The 23334-nt window shown below is 43.8% G+C and overlaps 1 protein-coding gene across 5 annotated transcripts in view; it reads right to left on the bottom strand.

The window, feature by feature from the left end:
- Positions 1–23334, bottom strand: part of gria2b (glutamate receptor, ionotropic, AMPA 2b) — a 142075-nt gene that overhangs the window by 83440 nt on the left and 35301 nt on the right. For all 5 annotated transcript variants that reach the window (XM_080193465.1, XM_080193466.1, XM_080193468.1 and 2 more), the window contains 2 exons: positions 10970–11209; positions 6307–6503 (listed from right to left, as the gene is read on the bottom strand). In XM_080193465.1, the coding sequence (XP_080049591.1) occupies positions 6307–6503; positions 10970–11209 (437 nt within the window). The remainder of the gene's footprint in view (positions 1–6306; positions 6504–10969; positions 11210–23334) is intronic.

Below are 23334 nucleotides of genomic sequence, written 5' to 3'. Positions count from 1 at the left end.
TTGACCACCTCCTCCACCTGCAAGGCCGATTTAAGAGTCCTGTGGACCCAGACCCCTAGATCCTTCTGCTCTTCAACACTACTCAGACTTCTGCCCTTGATAGTGTACTCGTTCATCCCGTTGGTTCTGCCAAAATGGACGACTACACATTTATCCGCGTTGAAGTCCATCTGCCACTTCTCCGCCCAGTCCTGCATCCTATCTATGTCCTGCTGCAACTTTTGCCATCCTTCCAGACCATCCACAAGAGTAGATGGTCTACTCCTGCTCCTATTTCTTATGTTCTTATGTTCTACCTATAAATCCAGTGGGAATGGGTGGAAAACCACCTGTAAATTCAGAGGGAACAGGGTGGGAAACTATCTGAAAAATACAGAGGGAATAGGATGGAAATCCCTTGTAAATTTAGAAGCAACAGAGTGGGAAGCTACTTGTAAATTGAGAGGGAAGAGTGTAGGAAAATCATCTGTAAATTCAGAGGGAACAGGATGGGCAAACTACCTGTAAATTCAAAGGGAACAGAGTGGGAAACTACCTGTTAATCCAGAGGAGACAGTATGGGAAACTACCTGAAAATCCAAAGGGAACAGGATGGGAGACTAACTGTAAATTCAGGGGGAACAGGGTGGGAAACTACTGTTAATCCAAAGGGAACTTGGGGGGGAAACTACCTGTAAATCCAGAGGGAATAAAATGAAAACCACCTGTAAATCTAGACGGAACAGTGTGGGAAACTACCTGTTAATCCAGAGGGAACAGAGAGGGAGACTAACTGTAAATTGAGAGGGAACAGGGTGGGAGACTTCCTGTAAATCCAAAGGGAATAGGTTGATTGGCCATGCTAAAAAATTGCCCGTTAGTGTCCTGAGATGCATAGGTTAGAGGGATTAGCGGGTAAATGTGTAGAGATGGGGGACAGGGCCTGGGTGGGATTGTGGTCAGTGCAGACTCGATGGGCCGAAGGGCCTGTTTCTGCACTATAGGGTTCTATGTTCTATGTTCGGAATAAGTGGGAAACTATCTGTAAATTCAGGGGGAGCAGGGTGGGAAACTACCTGTAAATACAAAAGGAACTAAGTGGGAAACAACCTATAGATCCAGAGGGAACAGGGTGGAAAACTATGTGTAAATCCAGGGAGAACAGGGTGGGAAAACTATTTGTAAATCCAAAGGGAATAGTGTGGGAAACTACCTGTAAATCCAGAGAGAACACGATGGGACACTAGCTATAAAATTGTGTGAAAATCCAGAGGGAACAGCCAGGGAGGTACTTTAAATCCAGAGGATCAGGGTGGGAAAGTACCTGTAAATCCCAAGGGAATAAGATAGAAGTGTCTGTAAATCCAGATTGAACAGGGTTAGAAACTACCAATTAATCCAGAGGGAACAGGGTTGGAAATACCAGTTAATCCAGAGGGAATGGGGTGGGAAACTATCTGTTAATCCAGAGGGAATAGGATGGGAAATGCCTGTTAATCCAGAGGGAACAGTGTGGGAAGGTACCTGTAAATGCAAGGGAAACTATGTGAAAATCCAGAGAGAACAGGGAGGGAGCTAACTTTAAATCCAGAGGAACAGGGTGGGAAACTACCTGTACATCCCAAGGGTACATGGTGGGAAGCTACCTATCAATCCAGTGGAAACAGCTGGAAAACTACCTGTAAATTCAGTGGGAATGGATGGAAACCCCCTGTAAATCTAGAAGAAACAGAGTGGGAATCTATCTGTAAATCGAGAGGGAACAGTGTGGGAAAACCATCTGTAAATCTAGAGGGAACAAACTGGGAAACACCTATAGATCCAGAGGGAACAGGATGGGAAAACTACCTGCAAATCCAGAAAGAACAGGGTAGAAAACTACCTGAAAATTTAGAAAGAATAAGATGGAAACCACCTGGAAATCCAGAGGGAACAGGGTGGGAAACTACCTGTAAATCCAAAGGGAACAGGGTGGGAAACTACCTGTAAATCCAAAGGGAACAGGGTGGGAAACCAGCAGGAATAATTTGTGTAATCACCTGTAATTCCTGAAGGATCATGGTGGTAAAATGTTTGAAATCAAGAAGGAACAGGTTGGGAAACTATAGTGAAATGAGCATATGTCAAATTCTGGTGACACTGAACTCCAGTTATGTTGAAATTATCAATCATCCTCTCTGACAGAATATCAAATTTCCTGTAAATATGCCCGTGATAATCCAAAAATTTACACTGCTATTTCTGGGTTAGCCAAAGTTGTCTAAGCTTGTCATAGGCCCAATGCTGACTAATCAGAGCTGTGTCTGGCTACACGAGTGCAAATTTACAGAGCACTTGGTAAACCATCATTTGACATTGAGTTCTCTCTGTGAATAGCTAAATCAGGGAGAAAGAAGTGTTGTCGATCTGAGAGAAAGGGGTTGTTACAGCAACTGGAAAACCCTGGCGCAAAGTTATACAAAGTAGCCAGAAATATGTGTTGTGAGGAACATGTAAAGTAGCTACAGGAAGGTTTGGACAGATTTAGTGAGTGGGCAAGTACATGGCAGATGAAATATAATGTGGAAAAATGTGTGGTAATCCATTTTGGTAGAAGGAACAGCTGTGTAGAGTATTTCCTAAATGATAAAAAATTAGGGTCGATGTAGAATGGGACCTGGGTATCTTTGTCCATAAATTACTGAAAGCTAACATGCAGGTGCAGCAAACTATTCAGAAAACTAATGGAATGTTAATGCTGCAGTTCCTCATTAGCCACAGCCTGCCAACAAGAGAATGACCAGTTTATTCCTACTCTCTGTCTCCTGCCGGTAAACTAATCCATGCCAGTATATTGTCTCCTATACCATGTGCTTTTATTAAGCTAATCAACCTCCTGTGGTGGTCTTTATTAAAAGCCTTCTGAAAATCCAAATATACTTAGTCTATTGAGTCTCCTTTAATAATTTTGTTAGTAACTTCCTCAAACAATTCCAAGTACATCAAATATGATTTCCCATTCATAAATCTATGCTATGTCCAATCAGATCATTATTGTTGAAGTGTCCCCTTATCACATCGTTTATAATAGATTCTAGCATTTTCCTATTACTGATGTAAGGCTAACAGATCTGTAGTTCCTTGTTTTTTTCTCTCCATCTCGTCTTATATAGTGGGGTGACTTTTACTACTTTCCAATCTTCAGGAACTTTCCAGAATCTAGGGAATTTTAGAAGATCATCACCATGTTGTTTTTCACACAGCCTGTGTTGGTAGGCATGTCAGATCAGAGATGCATATAAGTGGGAATGGGGTTCCTGAACTATCACAAAGCTCAATTTAATGCATTAATTGAACCAATCTCCTGTTATTTGACTCAACAGGATTTTACAGACTTGTAAACCCAGAACAGATCAGGTGGAAAATTACCTCTAATGCGAGAAATGATCAGTACAAAATTATCCCAAGATCCAGAACAGACTGGTTGGGAAATTATCCCAAGATCCAGAACAGACTGAGTGAGAAATTACTCCCTAGATCCAGAATGGATCAGATGGGAAATTATCCCTGAATCCAAAACAGCCTGGGTGGGAAAATACCCCTAAATCCAGAACAGACTAGATGGGAAATTAACTCCAGATCCAGAACAGACTGACTGGGAAATTACCCCTCCATCCAGAACAGACTGGGTTTGGGAAATTACCCCTAATTTCCAGAACAGACTGGGTGGTAAATTACCTCTAGATTCAGAGCAGACTGGATGGGAAATTACCTGTAAGTGGGCTGTGTAAAACTTGGGTAAATTACTTTTTTCATCCCTATTCATGTTACTTCATGTCTAGTATAAAATTAAAGGAACATTGAGGATTTCTAAAGTGAACCTTAAAAAATACAATGCAGTATTACATTATGGGAACTTACAAATAAATTCAGATCAGACTGTGTGGGAATTACTGGAATAATTCCTCATGCTACATTCTATCCAATTTTCCTTTCCATTCAAACTAACTTATGCAGCCTATGTTCTGTATTGGATGTTCCAAATGTGATTAAAATAACCATACCCCTAAGAGAAGGTCTTGCTAATGACTTAGATCAAAATGTGTCTTCAGCAGCTCAGTGGGAATGAGCAGTAGGCATCTGGGATTAGAATGACAATTTTTGAAATGATAAATATTGATTTAACTAATATAATAATCAATTATTTGCACAATATTTCAGTAACTTACTAAGTTTCATTGCATAAAATAGCATCTCGAGCCTGTTCATAATTTTAGGTAAGGTGAACGAGCAGTGGAAACTGAATTAAAGTAGCAATGCTGCTTGAATAGAAAATTATGCATAGCATAAACTGTTCAGTAAGAAGTGCAGTAATGCTTCACAGTGCTTCCTACAGCAATTTCTGATCTGTGCAGGTTTCCAATTTTGACTGGTCTATCAGGAGGTTGGATGAAATGGAAGCCAGTCACCCCCAAGGAAGAATATAAAATTGAACATCAAGTCAGAGCTATCGAGGGACGTTGTAGTCAAAGCAAAAGTGGCATAGACTTGTATTGGCTTGACAGTAAGTCAACTAATTATGCATTCAGTTTGGAAGTGGTACATGGTAGACAGGCCTTAAGATGTGGAAATAATTATTTTCTTAAGTTCATATGTTTTTCTGAGGAACAGTGGAGGATTTTTAATTTCTTATGTTCTTATGCAAATCTTTGGTGCAAAGTATTTTTTTTATCTTTCCCTTAACAGGCCTGTTACCAACTGTTATGTGTGGAAACCTGTGCACATACAACAGAAATAAGGTACAAATAGTTGCTTGGTGCAACAGAACTTGTATGTTGCTGAAAAAATACATTTTGTCAAAGCTTTTTGTCTTGCACACATCTGGACAATCACAAGAATTCCAATGTCATGGCAAACAACCACTTTATACTGGCTGGGATTTTCCAGCTGTTCAGGCAGGATCTTCCAGTCCTGCCAATGATACACTCCGGACGTAGGTTTCCCAGCAGTGAGGGGTGCATTCAACAGGAATGGGACCAGAAGATCCCACTGCTGGCCAATAGCAGATCATCTCCACAGCAGATTGTGCAGAAAATCCCGCCCTCTATGTGAGAAGAGACTGTTGATTGGATGGCAAGTGATGTTCAGATGCCGGCATAGAGAATGCACCAGGTGATGGTGACTGACAGTTAACTATTGAGCATTGTTTGAAATTTTAAACTATACAGCTGGACTTGGATTGGTCAAAGGAATACAGCAACAAATATTTATCATCTATTTTGTTTACATGTTCTTTTTGTTGGCAAAGAATAGGGCTCTATGTATTAATATACGTAGTTTCCATTACATGCAAATATGCCACACTGCGAGCCCGACTGAAAATCTTAAATTGGTAGTCAGCATAATCTTCAGCATACTGAGGGTTATTCAGCAAAGGTTGTCCAGTCCCAAAATCACTCTAATGTTGGACACTGAGTTCTGCAAACATGGGCTGGTTAGGTACAGCCTATATATTGCCTATTGTGAACAGTGGAAGAGATATGCTGTTTGATACTATCTGCCAGTCCTTCGGATAGACCACATCACATTGGCACTGGAATTCATTTACTACATCACTCATCTGTGCGATAGGCAGAATGTCTTTTGACTTGACAGAAGCATCCTGTTAGCAGTGAAGACCACTTCTGTTACAATACACCTTTGAAATGTGGGTGCTGAAATGTATGCTTAAAATTCTATATACAAAACATTAGACAAATGAAAGTTGCTGAAATTTCAAGAACAAATGAGGTCTAAAATGACATCCAAAAAAGAAAATGTCAGGATTTTAGACATTTGATCAGAGCTGAAAAGTTACAGAGATCTTTTCCAGAGAGCAAAATGTGCTTTTTTCACAATAATTATACCATAACAGTTTATTATCTAACATTCAGACAGGGTAGTTATGGTGTTACAATAACTAGCACTGGAAGAGCAAAAGTAGGTGAAAGATATATATTGCTTACTTTATGATCTACTGCACACCCTGATTACAGGGATTGACATTCTTTGTGTAGCTTCCACACCATCCTTTGGAATGGTGGTGAAAGGATCCCCAAGCTGATCTTTAGCACGTTGAACTGTGTTGTGACTGCTCCTTCTGTGGCCAACAACTCCTGGCATTGAACTGAAACCCAGAGCTCCTGGTCCAGTAGTAGGGGCACTACCACTGTCCTGTAAGACCTCCGATAGATTTTATCAGAAATCTATCAATGTGGAGCTTCACATTGTGAACATCCACATGATTTAACTAAGTAACAGCAGTGTAAATCCTGACGCTGTGTTTATTGAAAATACACAAAGAACTACCTGTTCCATGATGTCATTAACTTTGTCACGCTCACAGTCAAGAATCACTTGTCTTTCTTTTTTATTTTCCAGGTCCTGAAAAAGGGAGCGATAGGCTTCATCTTTCCTCTCATCTTTTATATTTCCTACATTGATTGCTGTGACTTGCCATTTGTTTTCAGCAGCAGCATCCAGGACTGCTTGTAAAACTGACAATCCTAAGAGAGAACAGCAGAAAATAGTCTCGATGTTAAATTCAAGCCTGAAGAAATTTGGTTCTGAATTGAGCTATTTCACTATAAATCACCCAATGTTCTCGTTTTCAATTACTACCCACCTGAAATTAACAATGGCATGTTATAAATACTGGCTTAGCCTGACAAAAGCATGTCAGAGGATGTTTGAAAAGGATTCTTTTTACAGGACCATAAAACATGCATACATCGATTACTCAGACAAACATAGCAACATATGAAATAGGAGTAGGGGAAGACCATACAGTCCATCAAGCCTGCTCTGCCATTGAATACAGTTAATTGATCCTGGGCTTCGACTCCAATCAATCTGATAGATTTCTCATAAAACCACAACAAAATTAAATAATTTATAATTTTTTTAAAATAAATGTAACAAAAATATATGTGAATTGACTCCAATCAGCCTGTAGAGTCCAATTTTAAGACAGGACAATGGGGGGGAAAGTGGGACTAGATCAGTCATGAGGCCTACCATTCCCACCTAACATCAATTTCCCTCCTTCTGTCCCACAGCGACAGTTCCCAATCAGCCTTTGCCAGCATTGGTCTACATGCTAGTAAGGTAGTAAGTTGTCCCATTTCCCTGCTTATTTCTGCTGCCTCCATAGAAGAAAGGTGACAGTCTCCTTTTGCTCCCTTTGTACGGGCAGACAGCAAATCTGCAACCCTCCCCAAATGATTGCATAGATGGTGAGGGCTAGCAGGGGGCTCCTCTCTCTCTCTCTCCCTCTCTCGTTCCAACAACTAATCTTTTTAGGCCTATTCCTTTTAAAATGAATTCTCTGTACCTCTTTAAATCTCTAGTCACTTCTTGTGTTGCTGAAGAATCATTCAGGTTGGTAGCAGCAAGCTCCTTCATGGTAGCAGGAATAATCTGAAAACCTCTCTGCTAAATAAGCCCCAAACCAGGAAAATGGGTTACAGCTGTGGCAGAGTGACAACGATGGATGGAGCCCCACTCCACCAGCCTCAAAGTCAATGTGAAAAATACGATCCAGGAAAATACCTACTTGGGATTAAACTAAAGCAACAGCTTCTGCTCTCCCACAGTGGTGCATTAGTCATCAGCTGATCTATAGAACAGCTTTGCTAATGGAACCTGTGAAGAAATGTTCTCCAGTCTTCTTTCTCCTATTGGCATATTGCGTAGTTGCATGGTTATGGAAGGATATACAGAACGAGGTGCAAGAGTGAAAAGGAAATAAATTAATGATTCACTGTGAAGAATTCAGAGGAGAATTTGCATAGATAATTGAAGGTGACAGGTTAGGTAAAGTTAATAATCTGATGATATGGAGATTAGGTGGATTGGCCATGCTAAATTGCCTCTTAGGGTGTCCCAAGATATGTAGGTTAGGTGGATTGACACAGCTAATATGTAAGGTTACGGGGATAGCTCCTGAGTGTGACAAAAGGCTGGGTTGGTGCAGACTCGATGGGCTGAATGGCCTCCTTCTGCTCTGTAGGGATTACTTTTTTTCTCTGATTCTATTAACAGCACATAGTGAAATGTGATGAATGCATATAATTTGAAGAACAGAACTGTAATGAACATAATGTCTTGTAACTGAGCATCGTAAAGTATTGTAAATATAACTGGTCTTTTTTGCACTGTTTGTAATTATCGGAAATGTTGTTTTGAAATTGCTTCTTTCAGAGTTTTTATGAATAAAGTATATTTCTGAAATTTTTGGAAAAAAATATTCTGAGCTTGAATATGGGTGCAGCGTACAACAGCAAGGCGATAATGTCGAATTTATACAAGACACTAGTTAGACCTCAGCTGAAGTATTATCTACAATTCTAGGCACCACACAATCGGAAGGATGTGAACGCACTGGAGAGAGTGCGGAAGAGGTTTACAAGAACGGTTGCAGGGATGAGAAACTTCAGTTTTATGAGGATAGACTGGAGAGGTTGGGACTGTTCTCCTTTGAGAGAAGAAAACTAAGAGGAGATTGGATAGAGATATGAGGGGGCTGGACAGAGTAGATAGAGAGAAACCGATCTAGCTTGTAAAAGGACCAAGAACGAGAGGGCATAAATTTAAAGCGATTTGCAAAAGAAGCAAATGTGATGTGAGGAAAGCTTTTTCACAAAATGAGGGGAATTTTCCTGCCCCGTCTGCCACGAAAATTGTAGCTAGCGGGGTCCTTGCTAAGGTCCATTGATCTCGGCCGTGATTTTCCAGTTTTGGGATGAGCGCGGCCAGAAAATCCCGCCCAGTGAGGGGTTCAGTTCTGGAATCAGTGCCTGGAATTGTGGTGGAGGCAGGTTCAATCAAGACATTCAATAATTATTTGAATAGAAACAACCTACACGGGTATGGGGAAAAGACAGGAATGGCACTAAGTCATGATGTATGTTTGGAGATGGTGCAAATGTGATGGACCAAATGGCCTCCTTCAGCACCATAAGAATTCTGTGCTTCCCAGTGATTTGGTCCATATCACACTAGTTTCCTGGGTGTTAGTTAATTGTTTGAAAATTAATTTTAGATGGCGGTATACCACACTCAATTTAACCCCCAGAAGTTTGCCAGGTCACTAATCAGAAGCCAATCATTTTGGGTATCCACTGCACTCAATTAAAGAGGGCATTAAATATTTTGAATAAGCTAATCAGAGTTTAATTACAACTTCAGAACACCTTTACCAAATTCATTAGAAAAGGCAAAATCAAGTTCTTGGCCACAGTTGTTAATTGATGACCATGATTGCATTAGGGCAGTGTTCAACATGATTAAAAACTGTCAAATTTCACAGTAAGAATAACATTACTGTCCTTGGATTTATAGATAAATAGTCTAAATATATTTTCAGTGGCTACTCTTCGACTATCTCAGCTTCCTTTTAGCTTATGTAACTTAGCACACACATCAACAACTGTAGCATGAAATAAGCAGTTGTCTGCAACAAACGGTATACCGCATCCTTTATTCATGCAGAATTAATGAATGAATCATAAGAAATAAAAACTCGCATTAATAGAGCACCTTTCGTAACCACAGGATGTCCCAAAGCACCTTGTAGCTAATGAAGTATTTTGAACTGTTGCCAATGTCATAATGTAGGAAAGATAGCAGTCAATATGTGCACAGGAAGCTCCCACAAGCAGCAATGTGAGAATGACTGAATAATCTACTTTTTTGACAGTAATTGTGGATAAACATTGACCAGGAGGTAGGGAGATCTACTTCCCCAACATAATTCTATTGGATTTATTACATCCATCTAGGAGAGCAGTCGGTTTAACATCTGATCCAAAAACAGCACCTCTGGCAGTGTAGCATTCCCTCAGCATCGCACTGGGTGTGTTGATTTCTAAAGTCCTAAAATGGAAATTAAACTCACATCTGTTTAACTCAAAGGTAAGTGTGTGACCAACTCAGTCACAGCTGACTGGACTGGCAAATTCAGGCTCATAGAGAAATCTATCTAATCTATAGGATTTCCATTTTTTTAAAAACGGAATTGCATTTACTGATGTAGCTGAAATTCTTTACAGGGAAAGGGAGCCCAAAGTTGTCGGCCCACGGTTCATTCTAGATTGGCACTTATTTCCATAAATTGTAAAAGCATGACTGCTAATCTAGGATCATAGAATCCACAGTTCAGACTTTGAACTTACAGCCGAGATGGAAGGGAGCGCTGGAAATGTGAACTGGAGATTGATGGTTTAAAGTTGGGGGAGAACCATCCTAAGATGCCAGCAGCCAAAGGTGCTATTGTAATACTAAGAGGAATATATGAAAATGTAACTTTGTCTAGCTTCTGCCAAGTTTGGGAGCAGTATCCTATAACAGATTAGCGTACTCAAAGGGCTTGAGCTCCATAAACATTTTGACAGCCAATGCAATTCTGGGAAGATCAGACCAAGGAGAAGGATTAAATCCAGCAAGAGGCCACCTTCAACTGCTCCACCTCTTATTCTCCTGGATGACTGGTAATCATGTGAATGCATAAAACAACTAAAGGTCACATTAAAATTAAGCGCATTTGTTTTTGCCAAAGCAGAACTCTGACAATGGATTATCCTGATTCAAAATCTTGGCTCTATTCTCTCTCCACAGATGCTATCAGACCTGTTGAGATTTTCCAGCATTTTCTGTTTCTGTTTATTTTTTTAAATGGACGGCAATTATTCTCCTTTCCCTCAATTTCTTTCTCTTAAAGGGGATTCTGAATTTTTTTTTATTTAACCAGAATCTTAAAGACACCTGAATGAAATGTCAGAGTCTCTGCCTCATTTCTAAAATTTACATACTCAGCCTTTAACTCAACCTTAATCTACTATCATTTTGCTACTTTTAACTCATCTGAATTGTTAGATTATTCTTCAGTGAAATGGTCATACATAATCATTGCATTACCACGGAAAATGATGCAAAGGAAGCTAGAGTAACATAGAGAAAAAAGTGTGTGTACCTCTGTCACTGTCATAGAGATAAGCAAACTTGTCCCATTGATAATATTCGATCAAACTAAGAAGAGCACCCTTGAGGTCTGGTCTCATCTGTATGACAAATTGGTGCAGGCCATCGGCAGGAAAGCTTGGGGTGATGAAAGAAACATGGAGTGTTCCGCAGAATGATGTAAGCGTGTTTACAGACTTCTTGTCGTAAAATCCAAAAATAGCATAGACTCCTCTTGAAAACTGGGAACAGACTGTGAGAGAAAAAAAACATCAAACAGATCTGTTAAAATTATGTACACTCAACAATCGATCAGGATTTTGTTGCTATTAAACACATTGACTGAGATCTTCCACCTTCAAATGTATAACAACAGTACTGTTTATAGAGAAATGTCAAGTTAAGGTTAATTCATAATCAAGATCAAGGCACTTCTCATAAAAGACATTTGCCCAACTGCTAGGCTTCTAAAAAAAATCTGTGATTTCGGTCATACAATGATGTAGGTTTATCTATTATAAACGAAAGCAGTTAACATCATTTTGTTTGCCATTTGTGAATTATCAAAAGAATTAGGGTGTAATCATGCGAAAAACTGAGCAAGTGAATCATACAGTGCGGAATGAGGCCAGTAGGCCCATCGAATCTGCACCAACCACAATCCCACCCAGGCCCTTTCCCCATGCATTTACCCTAGCTAGCCCCCCTGACACTAAGGGGCATTTTTTTAGCATGGCCAATCCACCTGACCCACACATCTTTGGAGTATGGGAGGAAACCCACACAGACGTGGGGAGAATGTGCAAACTCCACACAGACCCTGACCCAAGCCAGGAATTGAATCTAGGTCCCTGGCACTATGAGGCAGTAGTGCTAACCACTGTGCCATCTTGCATCTTCAAAGTTTGCTTTAACCACTTTAACTCTCCATCTTATTCTCAATTTGATCTCTGTCCTACCTTCCTGTACTGTTCTAATGAAGCACAACATGAGATGATAAAAGAACACTCATCAGTCCTATTACTTAAAATAACATGTAACATGCAACTTCAGTGCCTAACTACAGTTCATATTTTCCCTCAGGCAACGGTGCCAGTAATGCAGAATGGAGGGACCAGAGTTGTAGCAATGGTGAGGTTATGAGCTCCAGCTTAGTATATGAATCTTCAGTATATGGCTGGCAGGGCAAAGCCGGAGTCTCTGATCCTGCTCACGTCATGGTGGCACACTGGTTAGCACTGCTGCCTCACAGCCCAGAAACCCAGGTTCGATTCCCGGCTTGGGACACTGTCTGTGTGGAGTTTGTACATTCTCCCTGTGTCTGTGTGGGTTTCCTCTGGATGCTGTGGTTTCTTCCCACAGTCCAAAGATGTGCAGGATTGGCCGTGCTAAAAAGTGAACAGAGATATGGATGAGTGTCAAATTCTCCATCCTTGCTGGCAGCGGTGGCAGGGTATGAACAGCTGGAGAATGGTGACCATGGTGTTTATGAGGGAGATGATGACCTAGTGATATTATCGCTAGACTATTAATCCAGGCACTCAGCTAATGTTCTGGGGGACCCGGGTTCGAACCCCGCCACGGCAGATGGTAGAATTTGAATTCAATAAAAAAAAGTCTGTTATTAAGAAACTACTGATGACCATGAAACCATTGACAGTTGTCGGAAAAACCCATCTGGTTCACTAATGTCCTTTAGCGAAGGAAATCTGCCATCCTTACCTGGTTGGGTCTACATGTGACTCTTAACTGCCCTCCAAGGGCAACTAGAGATGGGCCATAAATGCAGGTCAGCCAGCGATGCACATGTCCCAGGACTGAATTTAAAAAATCTGACTTTCTTCCACCACACTCCTATAGCGCTTTTGGAATTTTCCAGACTTTCCATGCATCCCATCCATTCAGCTATTATTCCACTGTAACTATTTAATCATCTTCCTGATCCAGGATAAAACATTTGTTATCCTAATTTATCTCATCATCCCTTCCGGTTACCTTTTGCCATCATCACTGAGGCCATTTAATCATTTCCTGCCTTCTGCTGAAATCGGAGCTTTTGTTTGTCCCTGGTTCTGTTCCACCTTATATCAGTAATATCTTCCTGAGAAAGCGTCATACAACTTGAAACTTTAGCCTGACCTCATCCCTCCACAGATTCTGGATGATCAGTTAAGTGTTTCCAGCATTTTCCATCTTTATCACAATTAGTTTGTTCACTGGAATATTTCTTTTTATTATTTTAGTGGAGGCATTAACACATTTAACAGAGATGAATTTCAGATGAATGCATTAAGTTGGTATCCTGGACCATAATTCCATAATTTCCTTTGGTTGCCTTGAAATTTTGTTAAAAATATTACAAAATCAGACACTTTGAAATTAATGTTCATATCAATCAACATGCCAGTTTGTGGATACCATTGTTCACAAAGCCTTTATTAACCATAACATTTTTTTTTGCCTCCCACAGTAAGTTTGAATATTTTCTATTTTAAATCAGCTGAAATTCACTGGCATTTTCCTTTTGTATTACCAAAAGTAAAATAACATAACACTTAATGATATAATATGGCAAACATCCAGAAAGTTCTGGAACATCAAGTCAATCAGTGAAGTTGGAGTTTCTCCCCAATTAACCAAATCTGTTATTAGCGCCACAGAATCCCAAACCAGCAGTTTGCAGATTAATTGTCAAAAATTATGATTAAACTTTTTCCTACGTTTCTTGGACTGACATGGAGGGCCTGATTTTACCATCATTTTACTATCATTCAGATGCAAAAACTTGTTAAAATCGGGTGTGAGGCACTTCCTCCTTTACTACCCTGTTCGCCAATCAGGAATCGGCGCAAATCAGACATGTTCAATAAAAATCTAATTCAGGTGCTCCATCAGTGAGGAGGTAAGTGCATGGCATCCGATAGCTCTCTGCTACTCATGGGTGTCCTGTTGTTGCGGCCATTTTCTGTTTCAGGTTGGTGGTGGCTCTGCGAGTGTGTGGGGTGGTTGGGGGCACTGCAGGGCCTCTGATGCCCGACTTGCAATAAGGACCCAGGTCTCAGCACTGGCCTCGGGTCTTGTGGTGCTGCTGGGTCATAGTGTACTCAGCTCACTTCCAGCTGAAGGATGTGCACAAAGCCCTTGCAAAATTGCACTGCTGCAGCCTCTCAATTTGGCAAGGAGCTGTGATTGTGAGGAGCATGTAACTGGGGAAATTGGTGGGGGGGGGGTGCTACGATTGTGGACAGCAAAAGGCTGGGAAAATTGCGGGGGGGTATGGACAGTGACTGTTGACGTGCTAGGGGCAAGCAGTGTTCTATAACCTTTACGTGTGTTCCTCTCCATCTCCTCCCCTACCTTTAGAGTGACAACATAGCTTTTTCTAAGCAACAAATAGATCTAGCTAGATCTAGCTGTTCTTTTGATCACTGCTGGAGCTGCGGAGCAGGAGCAGGAGCAGGAGGAAGAATTGTGGACACAGGAGGCCTTACCACTTTCAGGACCAGAGGGAGATGACCACCAGAGGCAGAAGTTGGCTGCCATTCACCCGGATGTTGGATATCGTTTGTCGCCGACATCTCTGACTTCAAAAGGTGACTGTGCAACATCTGTGCAACCTGTTGCAGGACCTGGCATCTAGAGGCGGGGAGGGGGGGGGGAGGGGCGGGGGGGCACCCTCAGTGGCTGTCAAATTGACGGCCAGTCTAAACTTCTACACAATAGGTTCTTTCCAGACTCCGAGCGAAGATCTCTGTGGCATCTCCCACTCTTCGGTGCACACCTGAGTGTGGCAGGTCACTGAAGCCCTATATGCCCAGGCTGGCCAGTTCATCAACTTCAACCTGGACCAGGCGCAACAGGAAGCCCAAGCTGCAGGATTCGCGGCCATTGTGGGGATGTGTAACGTGCAGGGGGTGATCGACTGCGCACAGGTCGCCCTCAACGTGTCCCTACAGAATCTGCAAAGATTTGTAAATAGGGAGGGAGTTCTACTCCCTGAAAGTTCAGCTAGTGTGCAACCATAATATGACCATCATGCACGGTTACGTGTGCATGACACCTTCATTGTCAGGAGCTCAGACATCCCTGAGGCATTTGAGAAGGATCCCAGGCTCTTGGGTGATATGGGTTACCTACTTCGAACATGGCTGAGACGCCTGTGCAGAGGCCTGTGTCTGAGGCGGAGACCTGCCATAATGAGGCCCATGTAGCCACCCACGTGATAGTGGAGAGGTGCATTGGGTTACTCAAGATGCGATTTTGGTGCCTGGACCGATCTGGCGAGGCCTTTCAATACAGCCCGGTGATCTGTTCCCGCATAGTAGTCGTGTGCAGTGCCTTGCACAGTCAGACTGTACAGAGAGATGACCTCTTGGAGGAGGAGGACGCGGAGGCTGACCAGCCAGCCCTCGTAGGAGAGGATAGCCAGCAGGTGGAGGAGGAAGAACATGCCGGGGAATACCAACCAGACGCTCGAGGGCCAGCAGCCCAAATTGAGGCATGTGAGGGTGGCAAGGGAGGCCCTGATAACCAGGCGGTTCACTCATTAGGGGTTTGCGTCTGCGGGTTCTACCTTCACCCCCTCCCCCAAATTCTTTCTATATCCAGCACATTTGTCAAACCAGAGTGGTGGGCCTGTGTACGCTGTGGGTTTTTGGCAGGTAGGAAGGTGATGATGACTCACTAAGCACCATTATGGTGAAGCCCTGGTACAAACTAGTCTGACTCCTCTTTGAGCTCCACATGCACGCTAGCACGTGGGTCCATGTCTGTGTGCTGTGTAAGGGATCTGAAATCCCCACACAAGGCCCGAGGATCTGGGCAGCCAATGCCTTCCTTTTCTCAGTGACACATCATTGAAGGGCCTCCCCAATTGACATCCACATGAAGCACCCCTCAGGCAATCATCAATGGAAGAGGATTCGCAATCGAGACAAACTAGTCACAGGTGGGTGGTGATAAAACGTTTATTTACATTAAAGGTGTTTAATTAAGACGTTCTAACATAAAAACTTGTGAACAGAAATTGTTAAGGTGCTTAAGTATCTTTCTAACTAATGCAGCCCTTCACCCGTGCCACCCCAGCGCAACTACAACTTCCTAACCTCGACGCGGTCTACCACTACATCTCAGTGACTCTCCAGAATGTGTATCAGAGGCAGAGGGGGATAGGCCCATGGCCTGTGATCTGCATGGTGGGTGTTCTCTGGAGGTCCTGGACCTTGAGGATCCTGGCCTCCTTCCAAGTGTCTGGGATGTTTCCATGACACCTTCTTCATTCTGTTGCCCCTGAGATGTTCCGGAGTCAGGAAGGGGGGAGCATGAAGATGTAGACACGGCCACAATCTCCTGGCTGGAAGGGCCCCACATGGGCTTGAGCCCTTCCTCCCCCACCCTGGGCATTCATGTGGGCCCCTGAGTCATTCAATGGGATGGCAGTGCTCCTGCAGGGATCTCCAGAAGCTCCGGCATCACCTGGCAGTGCCAGTCCTGGAGGACCACCTGTGTCCTACCCATGGTGGTCGAGCCCTCTGCGATGGCTACTTGAGTCAGGGGGCACCTCTCAGTGGCCGCGGCAAGTGGCCTCTGAGATTGGGCAATGTACTACAAGCCCTCAGCCATGGCTCTTTGAGACTGGGCCATGTTCTGCAACCCCTCAGCCATGACTCTCTAAGACTGGGCCACGTTCTCAATGGCTGCTTCCATAGCCCACTGTGTCTCAGTGCTGTCCCGCTGAGTCTCCTGCAAGCTCTCGAACCTCAAAGCCATGGGCCGCAGAATCCCGAGAAGCCTGTCCAGTCCCTCAGCTTGGCCTGCTGTGACTCAGCTACAGCCTTCTGGAACTCTGCTGTGGACAATGACTTGACCATCACTTGGAGCCTGCCACTCATGGTGAGGATCCTCTGCCCCATTCTTTCCTTGCAGTGTTGGCCTGGGAAGCATGCAAGACAGGCAATAGCTGCTCCACATCAAAGCTTTGGGACTCCTCCCAACAGCCTCGCAGTTGGTCCAGTGTGGCCGTCAGCCCCTCCTGCTTTCCCTGGCTCTGTTGCTGCATCTCCAGCAGCTGAGGGAGAAGTGATTTCAGAGGACCAACCTGGGGCCAGCATTGTCCTCGCCTCCGGCAGGCCCCTGCATGCCAGAGGCCTCAGACGTTCCCTCCTCCACCTGATATATATTATCAGATGTGTTGTGCTCACCAGAGAGTGACCCAGAAGCTTCAACACTAACTGGACCCACCGACATGTCAGTATCTGGGATGGTGAGTTGTGAGATGGCAGCTGACGCCAAAACAGTGCCACCCTCGGAGGTCCCTTCACCCATATCCTCCGAGGACTTGTCCGAGCTGTCTGGACCAGGAGGAGCGGGAGCTGTAGTTGGGGGTCTGTCATCCAGAAGGCCCCGGGGCATCCGGATCTGTCCCTGAAACACAGGAGACAAGATTAAACTACAAGGCAGGGAGAAGAATCCAGGGTGCCAAATACATGATTCACATGTCTCCATTGAACATAGAATAAAGAAACAAGAAAATTACATCACAGGAACAGGCTCTTCAGCCCTCCAAGTCTGTAGCAACCAGGCTGCCCATCTTATTTGTAACCCCCTACCCTTCTGGAGACTATATGCCTTTATTCCCATTCCATTCACATAACTGTAGAGGTGTCCCTTAAAGGGACACCTCTACAGTTAAAGATTTAAGTATCTACATCCGTGACCTCCCCCGGCAGCAAGTTTCAGGCACCTACTACCATTAATGTGCAAATAAATCTGCCTCGTACATCTCCTTTAAACCTTCCCCCTCGCACCTGAAATTCGTGCCCGCAAGAAGTTGCCTCAAAGTGACTGAAGGAATGACAGGTGCTCATGTCTTGATGGCAGCCCAACCATGCTGTCGCTGACAGGCGGCATCTCCCCTTCTCTGGAGAGCTCCAGCGCCCACTCCTCAAAAGGAGTGAGGACGCAGAGGTCTGGCTCACCACCCTCCTGTCTTCGCCCTCTCTCAGACTTCTCCTGTGGAGAAAGAAGGACCCATGAAAGAAATGGTAGTGTGACTCCTGTACAGTTTCAGGTGGTGGCCCTCAGAGGGTGGGGCTCACTGGGGGAAAAGGGAAGCTGGAAGAGGCTTAGGGGTCAGGAGGTGGAAATATGCAGGGTGCTGGGGATGGGAGGATCTGGGGGAAATTCAGGGGAAGATGCAAGATGAAGCTCAGCACTCACCCTTGCTGCACAGATAAGACCATTGATTTTTTTTCCGGCACTGCTTCCCGATTCAAGGGACCGGTGCCCTGGCACTGATCGAGGGGTGCTTTCCTCCCAGGCTGCATTTCCATCAGCTCCCTTTGGTCTACTTCCTCCTGCCTCACCACTGCTGTATCCAGCAGCCTCCTCAGGTTGCCCTCAGAGAATCGGAGGGTCGGTGGTGCACACAGTTTTCTGCAGGAATGCCTGCCTCCCTGACCAGTCTTGAGTTTTTAATGGTGTTGCCCCTCATTAGGGCAGATCAGCTGCAGGCAGTCTGGCAGAGCATTCCAACAAATTACATGCCGTTTGCTTGTTGGCATTGAGGGAAAGGCAAGTGAGCACTTGCTAATGGGGAGAGAAGCGGGTGGTAGATGAGTGCCTCAATGACTGGGGACATGGGAGAGAGAGGGAGGCATCACACAGCTATCAGAGTCCTGAGGAGATGGGGGCCTTGTGTGGGAAGGTCTGGGATAGGGGTGAGGGGGCTCAGTCTGCCTGGTATTTATAGGGTGGACGGGGGAGGATGGATCTCTCTGCCTGAGATAAGTGAGGGGGAAAGGGTGGGTCCACTGCCACTCTGCCTGAGATAAGTGGGGGGGGGATCCGCTGCCACTCTGCCTGAGATCACTGGGGAAGAAGGGGGGAGGAGGCCATGATCGGTCTGGGCAGCGGGCAGGTGGGGAGAATAAGGAGGTGAGTGATGTTGTGGGGCTGGGCAATGTCCGTGGACGCTGGGGGAGGCATTATCCAGCCCAGGCACGATGTGGTGGGGGAGCAGCATTCTATCATTTTTTTTGTCAGCATGTGCAGTTGGAGGTACCGATCGGAGCAGCAGGGTTTCGGACACGCTGAGCCCTGCCCACAGGCTTGTGCAGCACGATTCAGAATCGGTGACGTTTTTCCCAGGCAGAGTACGGATGGGGGCGCCAGCTCTAAAAGTCAGATCTGAAACACTCCCAGATTCAAGTCTGTCCAGCGCTTAGAATCAAAATGGTAAAATCGGGGTCCGGAGTTTCCATAGTTCAATGACATCCTAAACACAATAAACATCCTTCCTTAAAATGCTTTCTAATACAAAAAACAGAATCCTGTTCTGAAAATCTGTTCTTACTAATCTCTTTTGACATGAAGAGGATAAACTACACTTCAGTGAGAACCCAAATACAGCAGCTTATATCAAGGATGCATGTATGATAGCGGACTGTAAAAGCAGTGCTGTCACTATCACAGAAGAGATTCTGGGAAAATCATTAGTGAGAATACTTGTAACATAATACACTAAATTGGGACATGTGAAGTAGGAGCAGAAGCAGGCCATTTAGCCCCTCAATCCTGCTCTGCCATTCAATAAGATCATGGCTGATCGGTTAGAATTTTGAATTGCACGTTCCCATCCACCCAGGATAACCTTTTATTGCCTTGCCTAACAAGAACCTCTAACTTAATTTCTTGGTGAACCGTATCTTTTGTCCCCAGAAACTTTCCTTCCGTCCAGTCATCTCCAATCAAAAATAAAGACCAACTCACGGGATTTCTAAATGTGAACTGCAAGGAAATCAGACATTAATATTAAGGATTTCCCAGCTTCTAAGGGCAGGGTATAGCTATCAAAAGTAACCATTGTGTGGCTAATGTATAAGACTGTATACATTATTATACATTAATGTATAATAATGTATAAATACAGTGTCTTCCCTCTGACGTGTTGCGGAGTTACTGGCTTTGGAATGGGATAGGCGCAGTAAGTAGTCTCACAGCACCAGGTTAAAATCCAACAGATTTATTTGGTGGCACAAGCTTTTGGAGCGCTGCTCCTTCATCAGGTGAGCACAGGATTTGTTTCACAAACAGGGCATATATAGACACAACGTCAATTACAAGATAATTACAATTCTTAACAGGTAATCAAATCTTTACAGGTGTAGACAATGTGAGTGGAGAGAGGGTTAAGCATAGTTTAGAGGTGTGAATTGTTTCCAGCCAGGACAGTTCGTGAGATTTTGTAAGCCCAGGCAAGTCATTGAGGTTACAAATAGTGAGACATGAACCCAAGATCCCAGTTGAGGCCGTCCTCAGATGTGCGGAACTTGGCTATCAGTTTCTGCTCAGCGACTCTGCATTGTCATGTGTCCTGAAGCTCGCTTACCTGAAGATCAGAGGCTGAATGCCCGTGACTGCTGAAGTGTTCCCCAACAAGAAGGGAATACTTCTGCCTGGTGATTGTCGAGTGGTGTCCATTCATTCATTGTCATAGTTCATGGTCACTGTTCTCCTGCAGGCTGGGTAGTTTGCTGCAGACAATGGTCTGTTTGAGGTTGTACGGTTGTTTGAAGGCAAATAGAGAAGGTGTGGGGATGGCCTTGGCAAGATGTTCAGCTTCATCAATGACATGTTGAAGGCTCCGGAGAAGATGAAACAACTATATGATGACATCAACAAGTTCCATCCCACCATCAGACTCACCATGTACTACTCTCCAGAATCAGTTGCATTCTTGGACACACGCATCTCCATCAAGGATGGTCACTGCACTTTAGTGTACCGCAAGTCCACGGATAACCTCACCATGCTCCACTTCTCCGGCTTCCATTCTAAACACATTAAAGAAGCCATCCCCTATGGACAAGCCCTCCATATACACAGGATCTGCTCAGGTGAGAAGGATCGCAACAGACGCTGAATGACATCCTCCAAAGAATAGACTATGGCGCTCAACTCATCGAGCGCCAGTTCCGACACGCCACGGCACAAAACCGCACAGATCTCCTCAGAAGGCAAACACCGGACACAGTGGTCAGAGTATCCTTCATTGTCCAGTACTTCACCGGAGCAAAGAAGCTGCGACATTTTCTTCGGAACCTTCAACATGTCATTGATGAAGACAAACATCTTGCCAAGGCCATCCCCATACTCTCACTACTTGCCTTCAAACAACCACACAACCTCAAACAGAGTATTGTACGCAGCAAACTATCCAGCCTTCAGGAGAACAGTGATCACCACACCACAGAACCCTGCCACAGCAATCTCTGCAAGATATGCCGGATCACTGACATAGATGCCATCATCTTATGTGAGAATACCATCCCCCAGGTACACATTACATACTCTTGCGACTTGGCCAACATTGTCTACCTGATACGCTGCAGCAAAGGACGTCCTGAGGCATGGTACATTGGGGAGACCATGCAGGCGCTACAACAATGGATGAATGAACACCGCTCAACAATCACCAGGCAAGGGTGTTCCCTTCCTATTGGCGAACACTTCAGCAGTCACGGGCATTCAGCTTCTGATCTTCGGGTAAGCATTCTCTAAGATGGCCTTCAAGACACACAACGCAGAATCGCCAAGCAGAAACTGATAGCCAAGTTCCGCACACATGAGAATGACCTCAGGCGGGATCTTGGGTTCATGTCACACTATCTGTAACCCCCATGACTTGCCTGGGCTTTCAAAATCTCACTAATTGTCCTGGCTTGAGACAATTCATACCTCTTTAACCTGTGCTTAACCCTTGCTCCACTCACACTGTCTGCACCTGTAAAGACTCGATTACCTGTTAAGACTCGCACTCCAACCATTATCTTGTAATTGAGTTTATGTCTATATATGCCTTGTTTGTGAAACAAATCCTGCACTCACCTGATGAAGCAGCAGCACTCCAAAAGCTCGTGCTACCAAATAAACCTGTTGGACTTTAACTTGGTGTTGGTTGAGACTACTTACTATCCCTGACATGTTGAAAGGGAGCACTGTGTACAATCCACCAAAGTGCAACTGGTTGATTTTTGTGGCCACGATATGTTAAAACAGCTTCTACAGCCAGAAAGCAGACCATTATATAATGCCATGACTTTAATGCCTAGCATTAATGCCAAACTCACCATACCTCAACCACAGATAAACTTGCACTACAAAAGGTTCAGTAAGGTTAAGTGCATGTATGGGATACAAGGAAAGGTTTCTGAGGCTTAAGCTTTACAGTCTAGAAAGACAGCAATACAGAAAAGACCTTAACTGAAATACAAAAGAGGTAAATTAGCACAAAAGTTAATTTAGAACACATACGAAAAATAATCCTTAAAACTGTGTAACATGTTTGAAATAGACAACTAAAAAAGCAAAAAACCAAGGTAGTTCAAAATATAATTAAATCCCGTGATCATAGGTTCAAGAACTGGAGAGATGAGTTTTGGGGCAACAAATGGGCTTTATCATTCTTGACTTGCCTTATTTCTTGTAATTGTGCAGAAGTGCACAATGTTCCGATTCAATTAATTTATTAAATGTCTGCATTATATTTATACAAATATTGAGCATTGTGATTAATTGGATTACAAAGACCCTCACCATTGAGAGAATCTGTGAGTATAGAATATAGCAGGCTGGAGATACATCATGGGTTTTAATATACTTCTCTAAAACTCCAGACCAGTTTATTAAGGACTAAATGCACATTCATTTCAATATTGACCATCATTTAAGGGCCAACACTTCATGAAAAGTAAGGGACTTTTAATTTTATATTCAAAGTGGAAGCAGAAGAATACAATTGCCATTCAAAAATCAGAATCTTTTCTAATTAGACAGTGCAACATGTTCAAGCAACATTGATGGGACAAATTCATTGGAGTTCCTGATCTCAACCATGGCGACACTGGGAGCTTTTGAAGAGAAGCCAAGCCACTTATCATCCAAGGGGGAATGACAGTGGGTCAGAGAGCATCACACATCATGCACCTCCCAGCTGTGAAGTTTATAAGTAGCATAATACCAACTGTAACTTTTAGTCCAGCTCCTCAGCAAGGAAGGTCTGAGGCTTAGGGAATTTATGTGCACTTTGTTAAAATGATTAGTTTTGCTCAAAATGTAAATAGTTAAAATATCCTCTTGCTCAAATCATAAAAAAAACACTAAGATCGGATAATTTAATGAAGAATTCTCACTAACTTCAAGGGCCGGGTTTTCAGTGGCAGGACCCAGTCAGGACAGAAGCTGGCAACCAGGGCATTGGCACCCAACAGCCTGTGAATCAGTCTCCCATCTCGCTTCCTGGTCCATGCAATTTTCATGAGGGTGACAGGACAGTGGGAGACGGCCATGGTAGCAAGCGTACTCACACCAATGATCCTG

This window comes from Carcharhinus amblyrhynchos, chromosome 1, assembly GCF_965287045.1.
Source record: "Carcharhinus amblyrhynchos chromosome 1, sCarAmb.v2.hapA, whole genome shotgun sequence".
Lineage (NCBI taxonomy): Eukaryota > Metazoa > Chordata > Chondrichthyes > Carcharhiniformes > Carcharhinidae > Carcharhinus > Carcharhinus amblyrhynchos.
The sequence above is the reverse complement of the archived record's forward strand: the minus strand, read 5'-3'. Positions and strand labels throughout refer to the sequence as shown.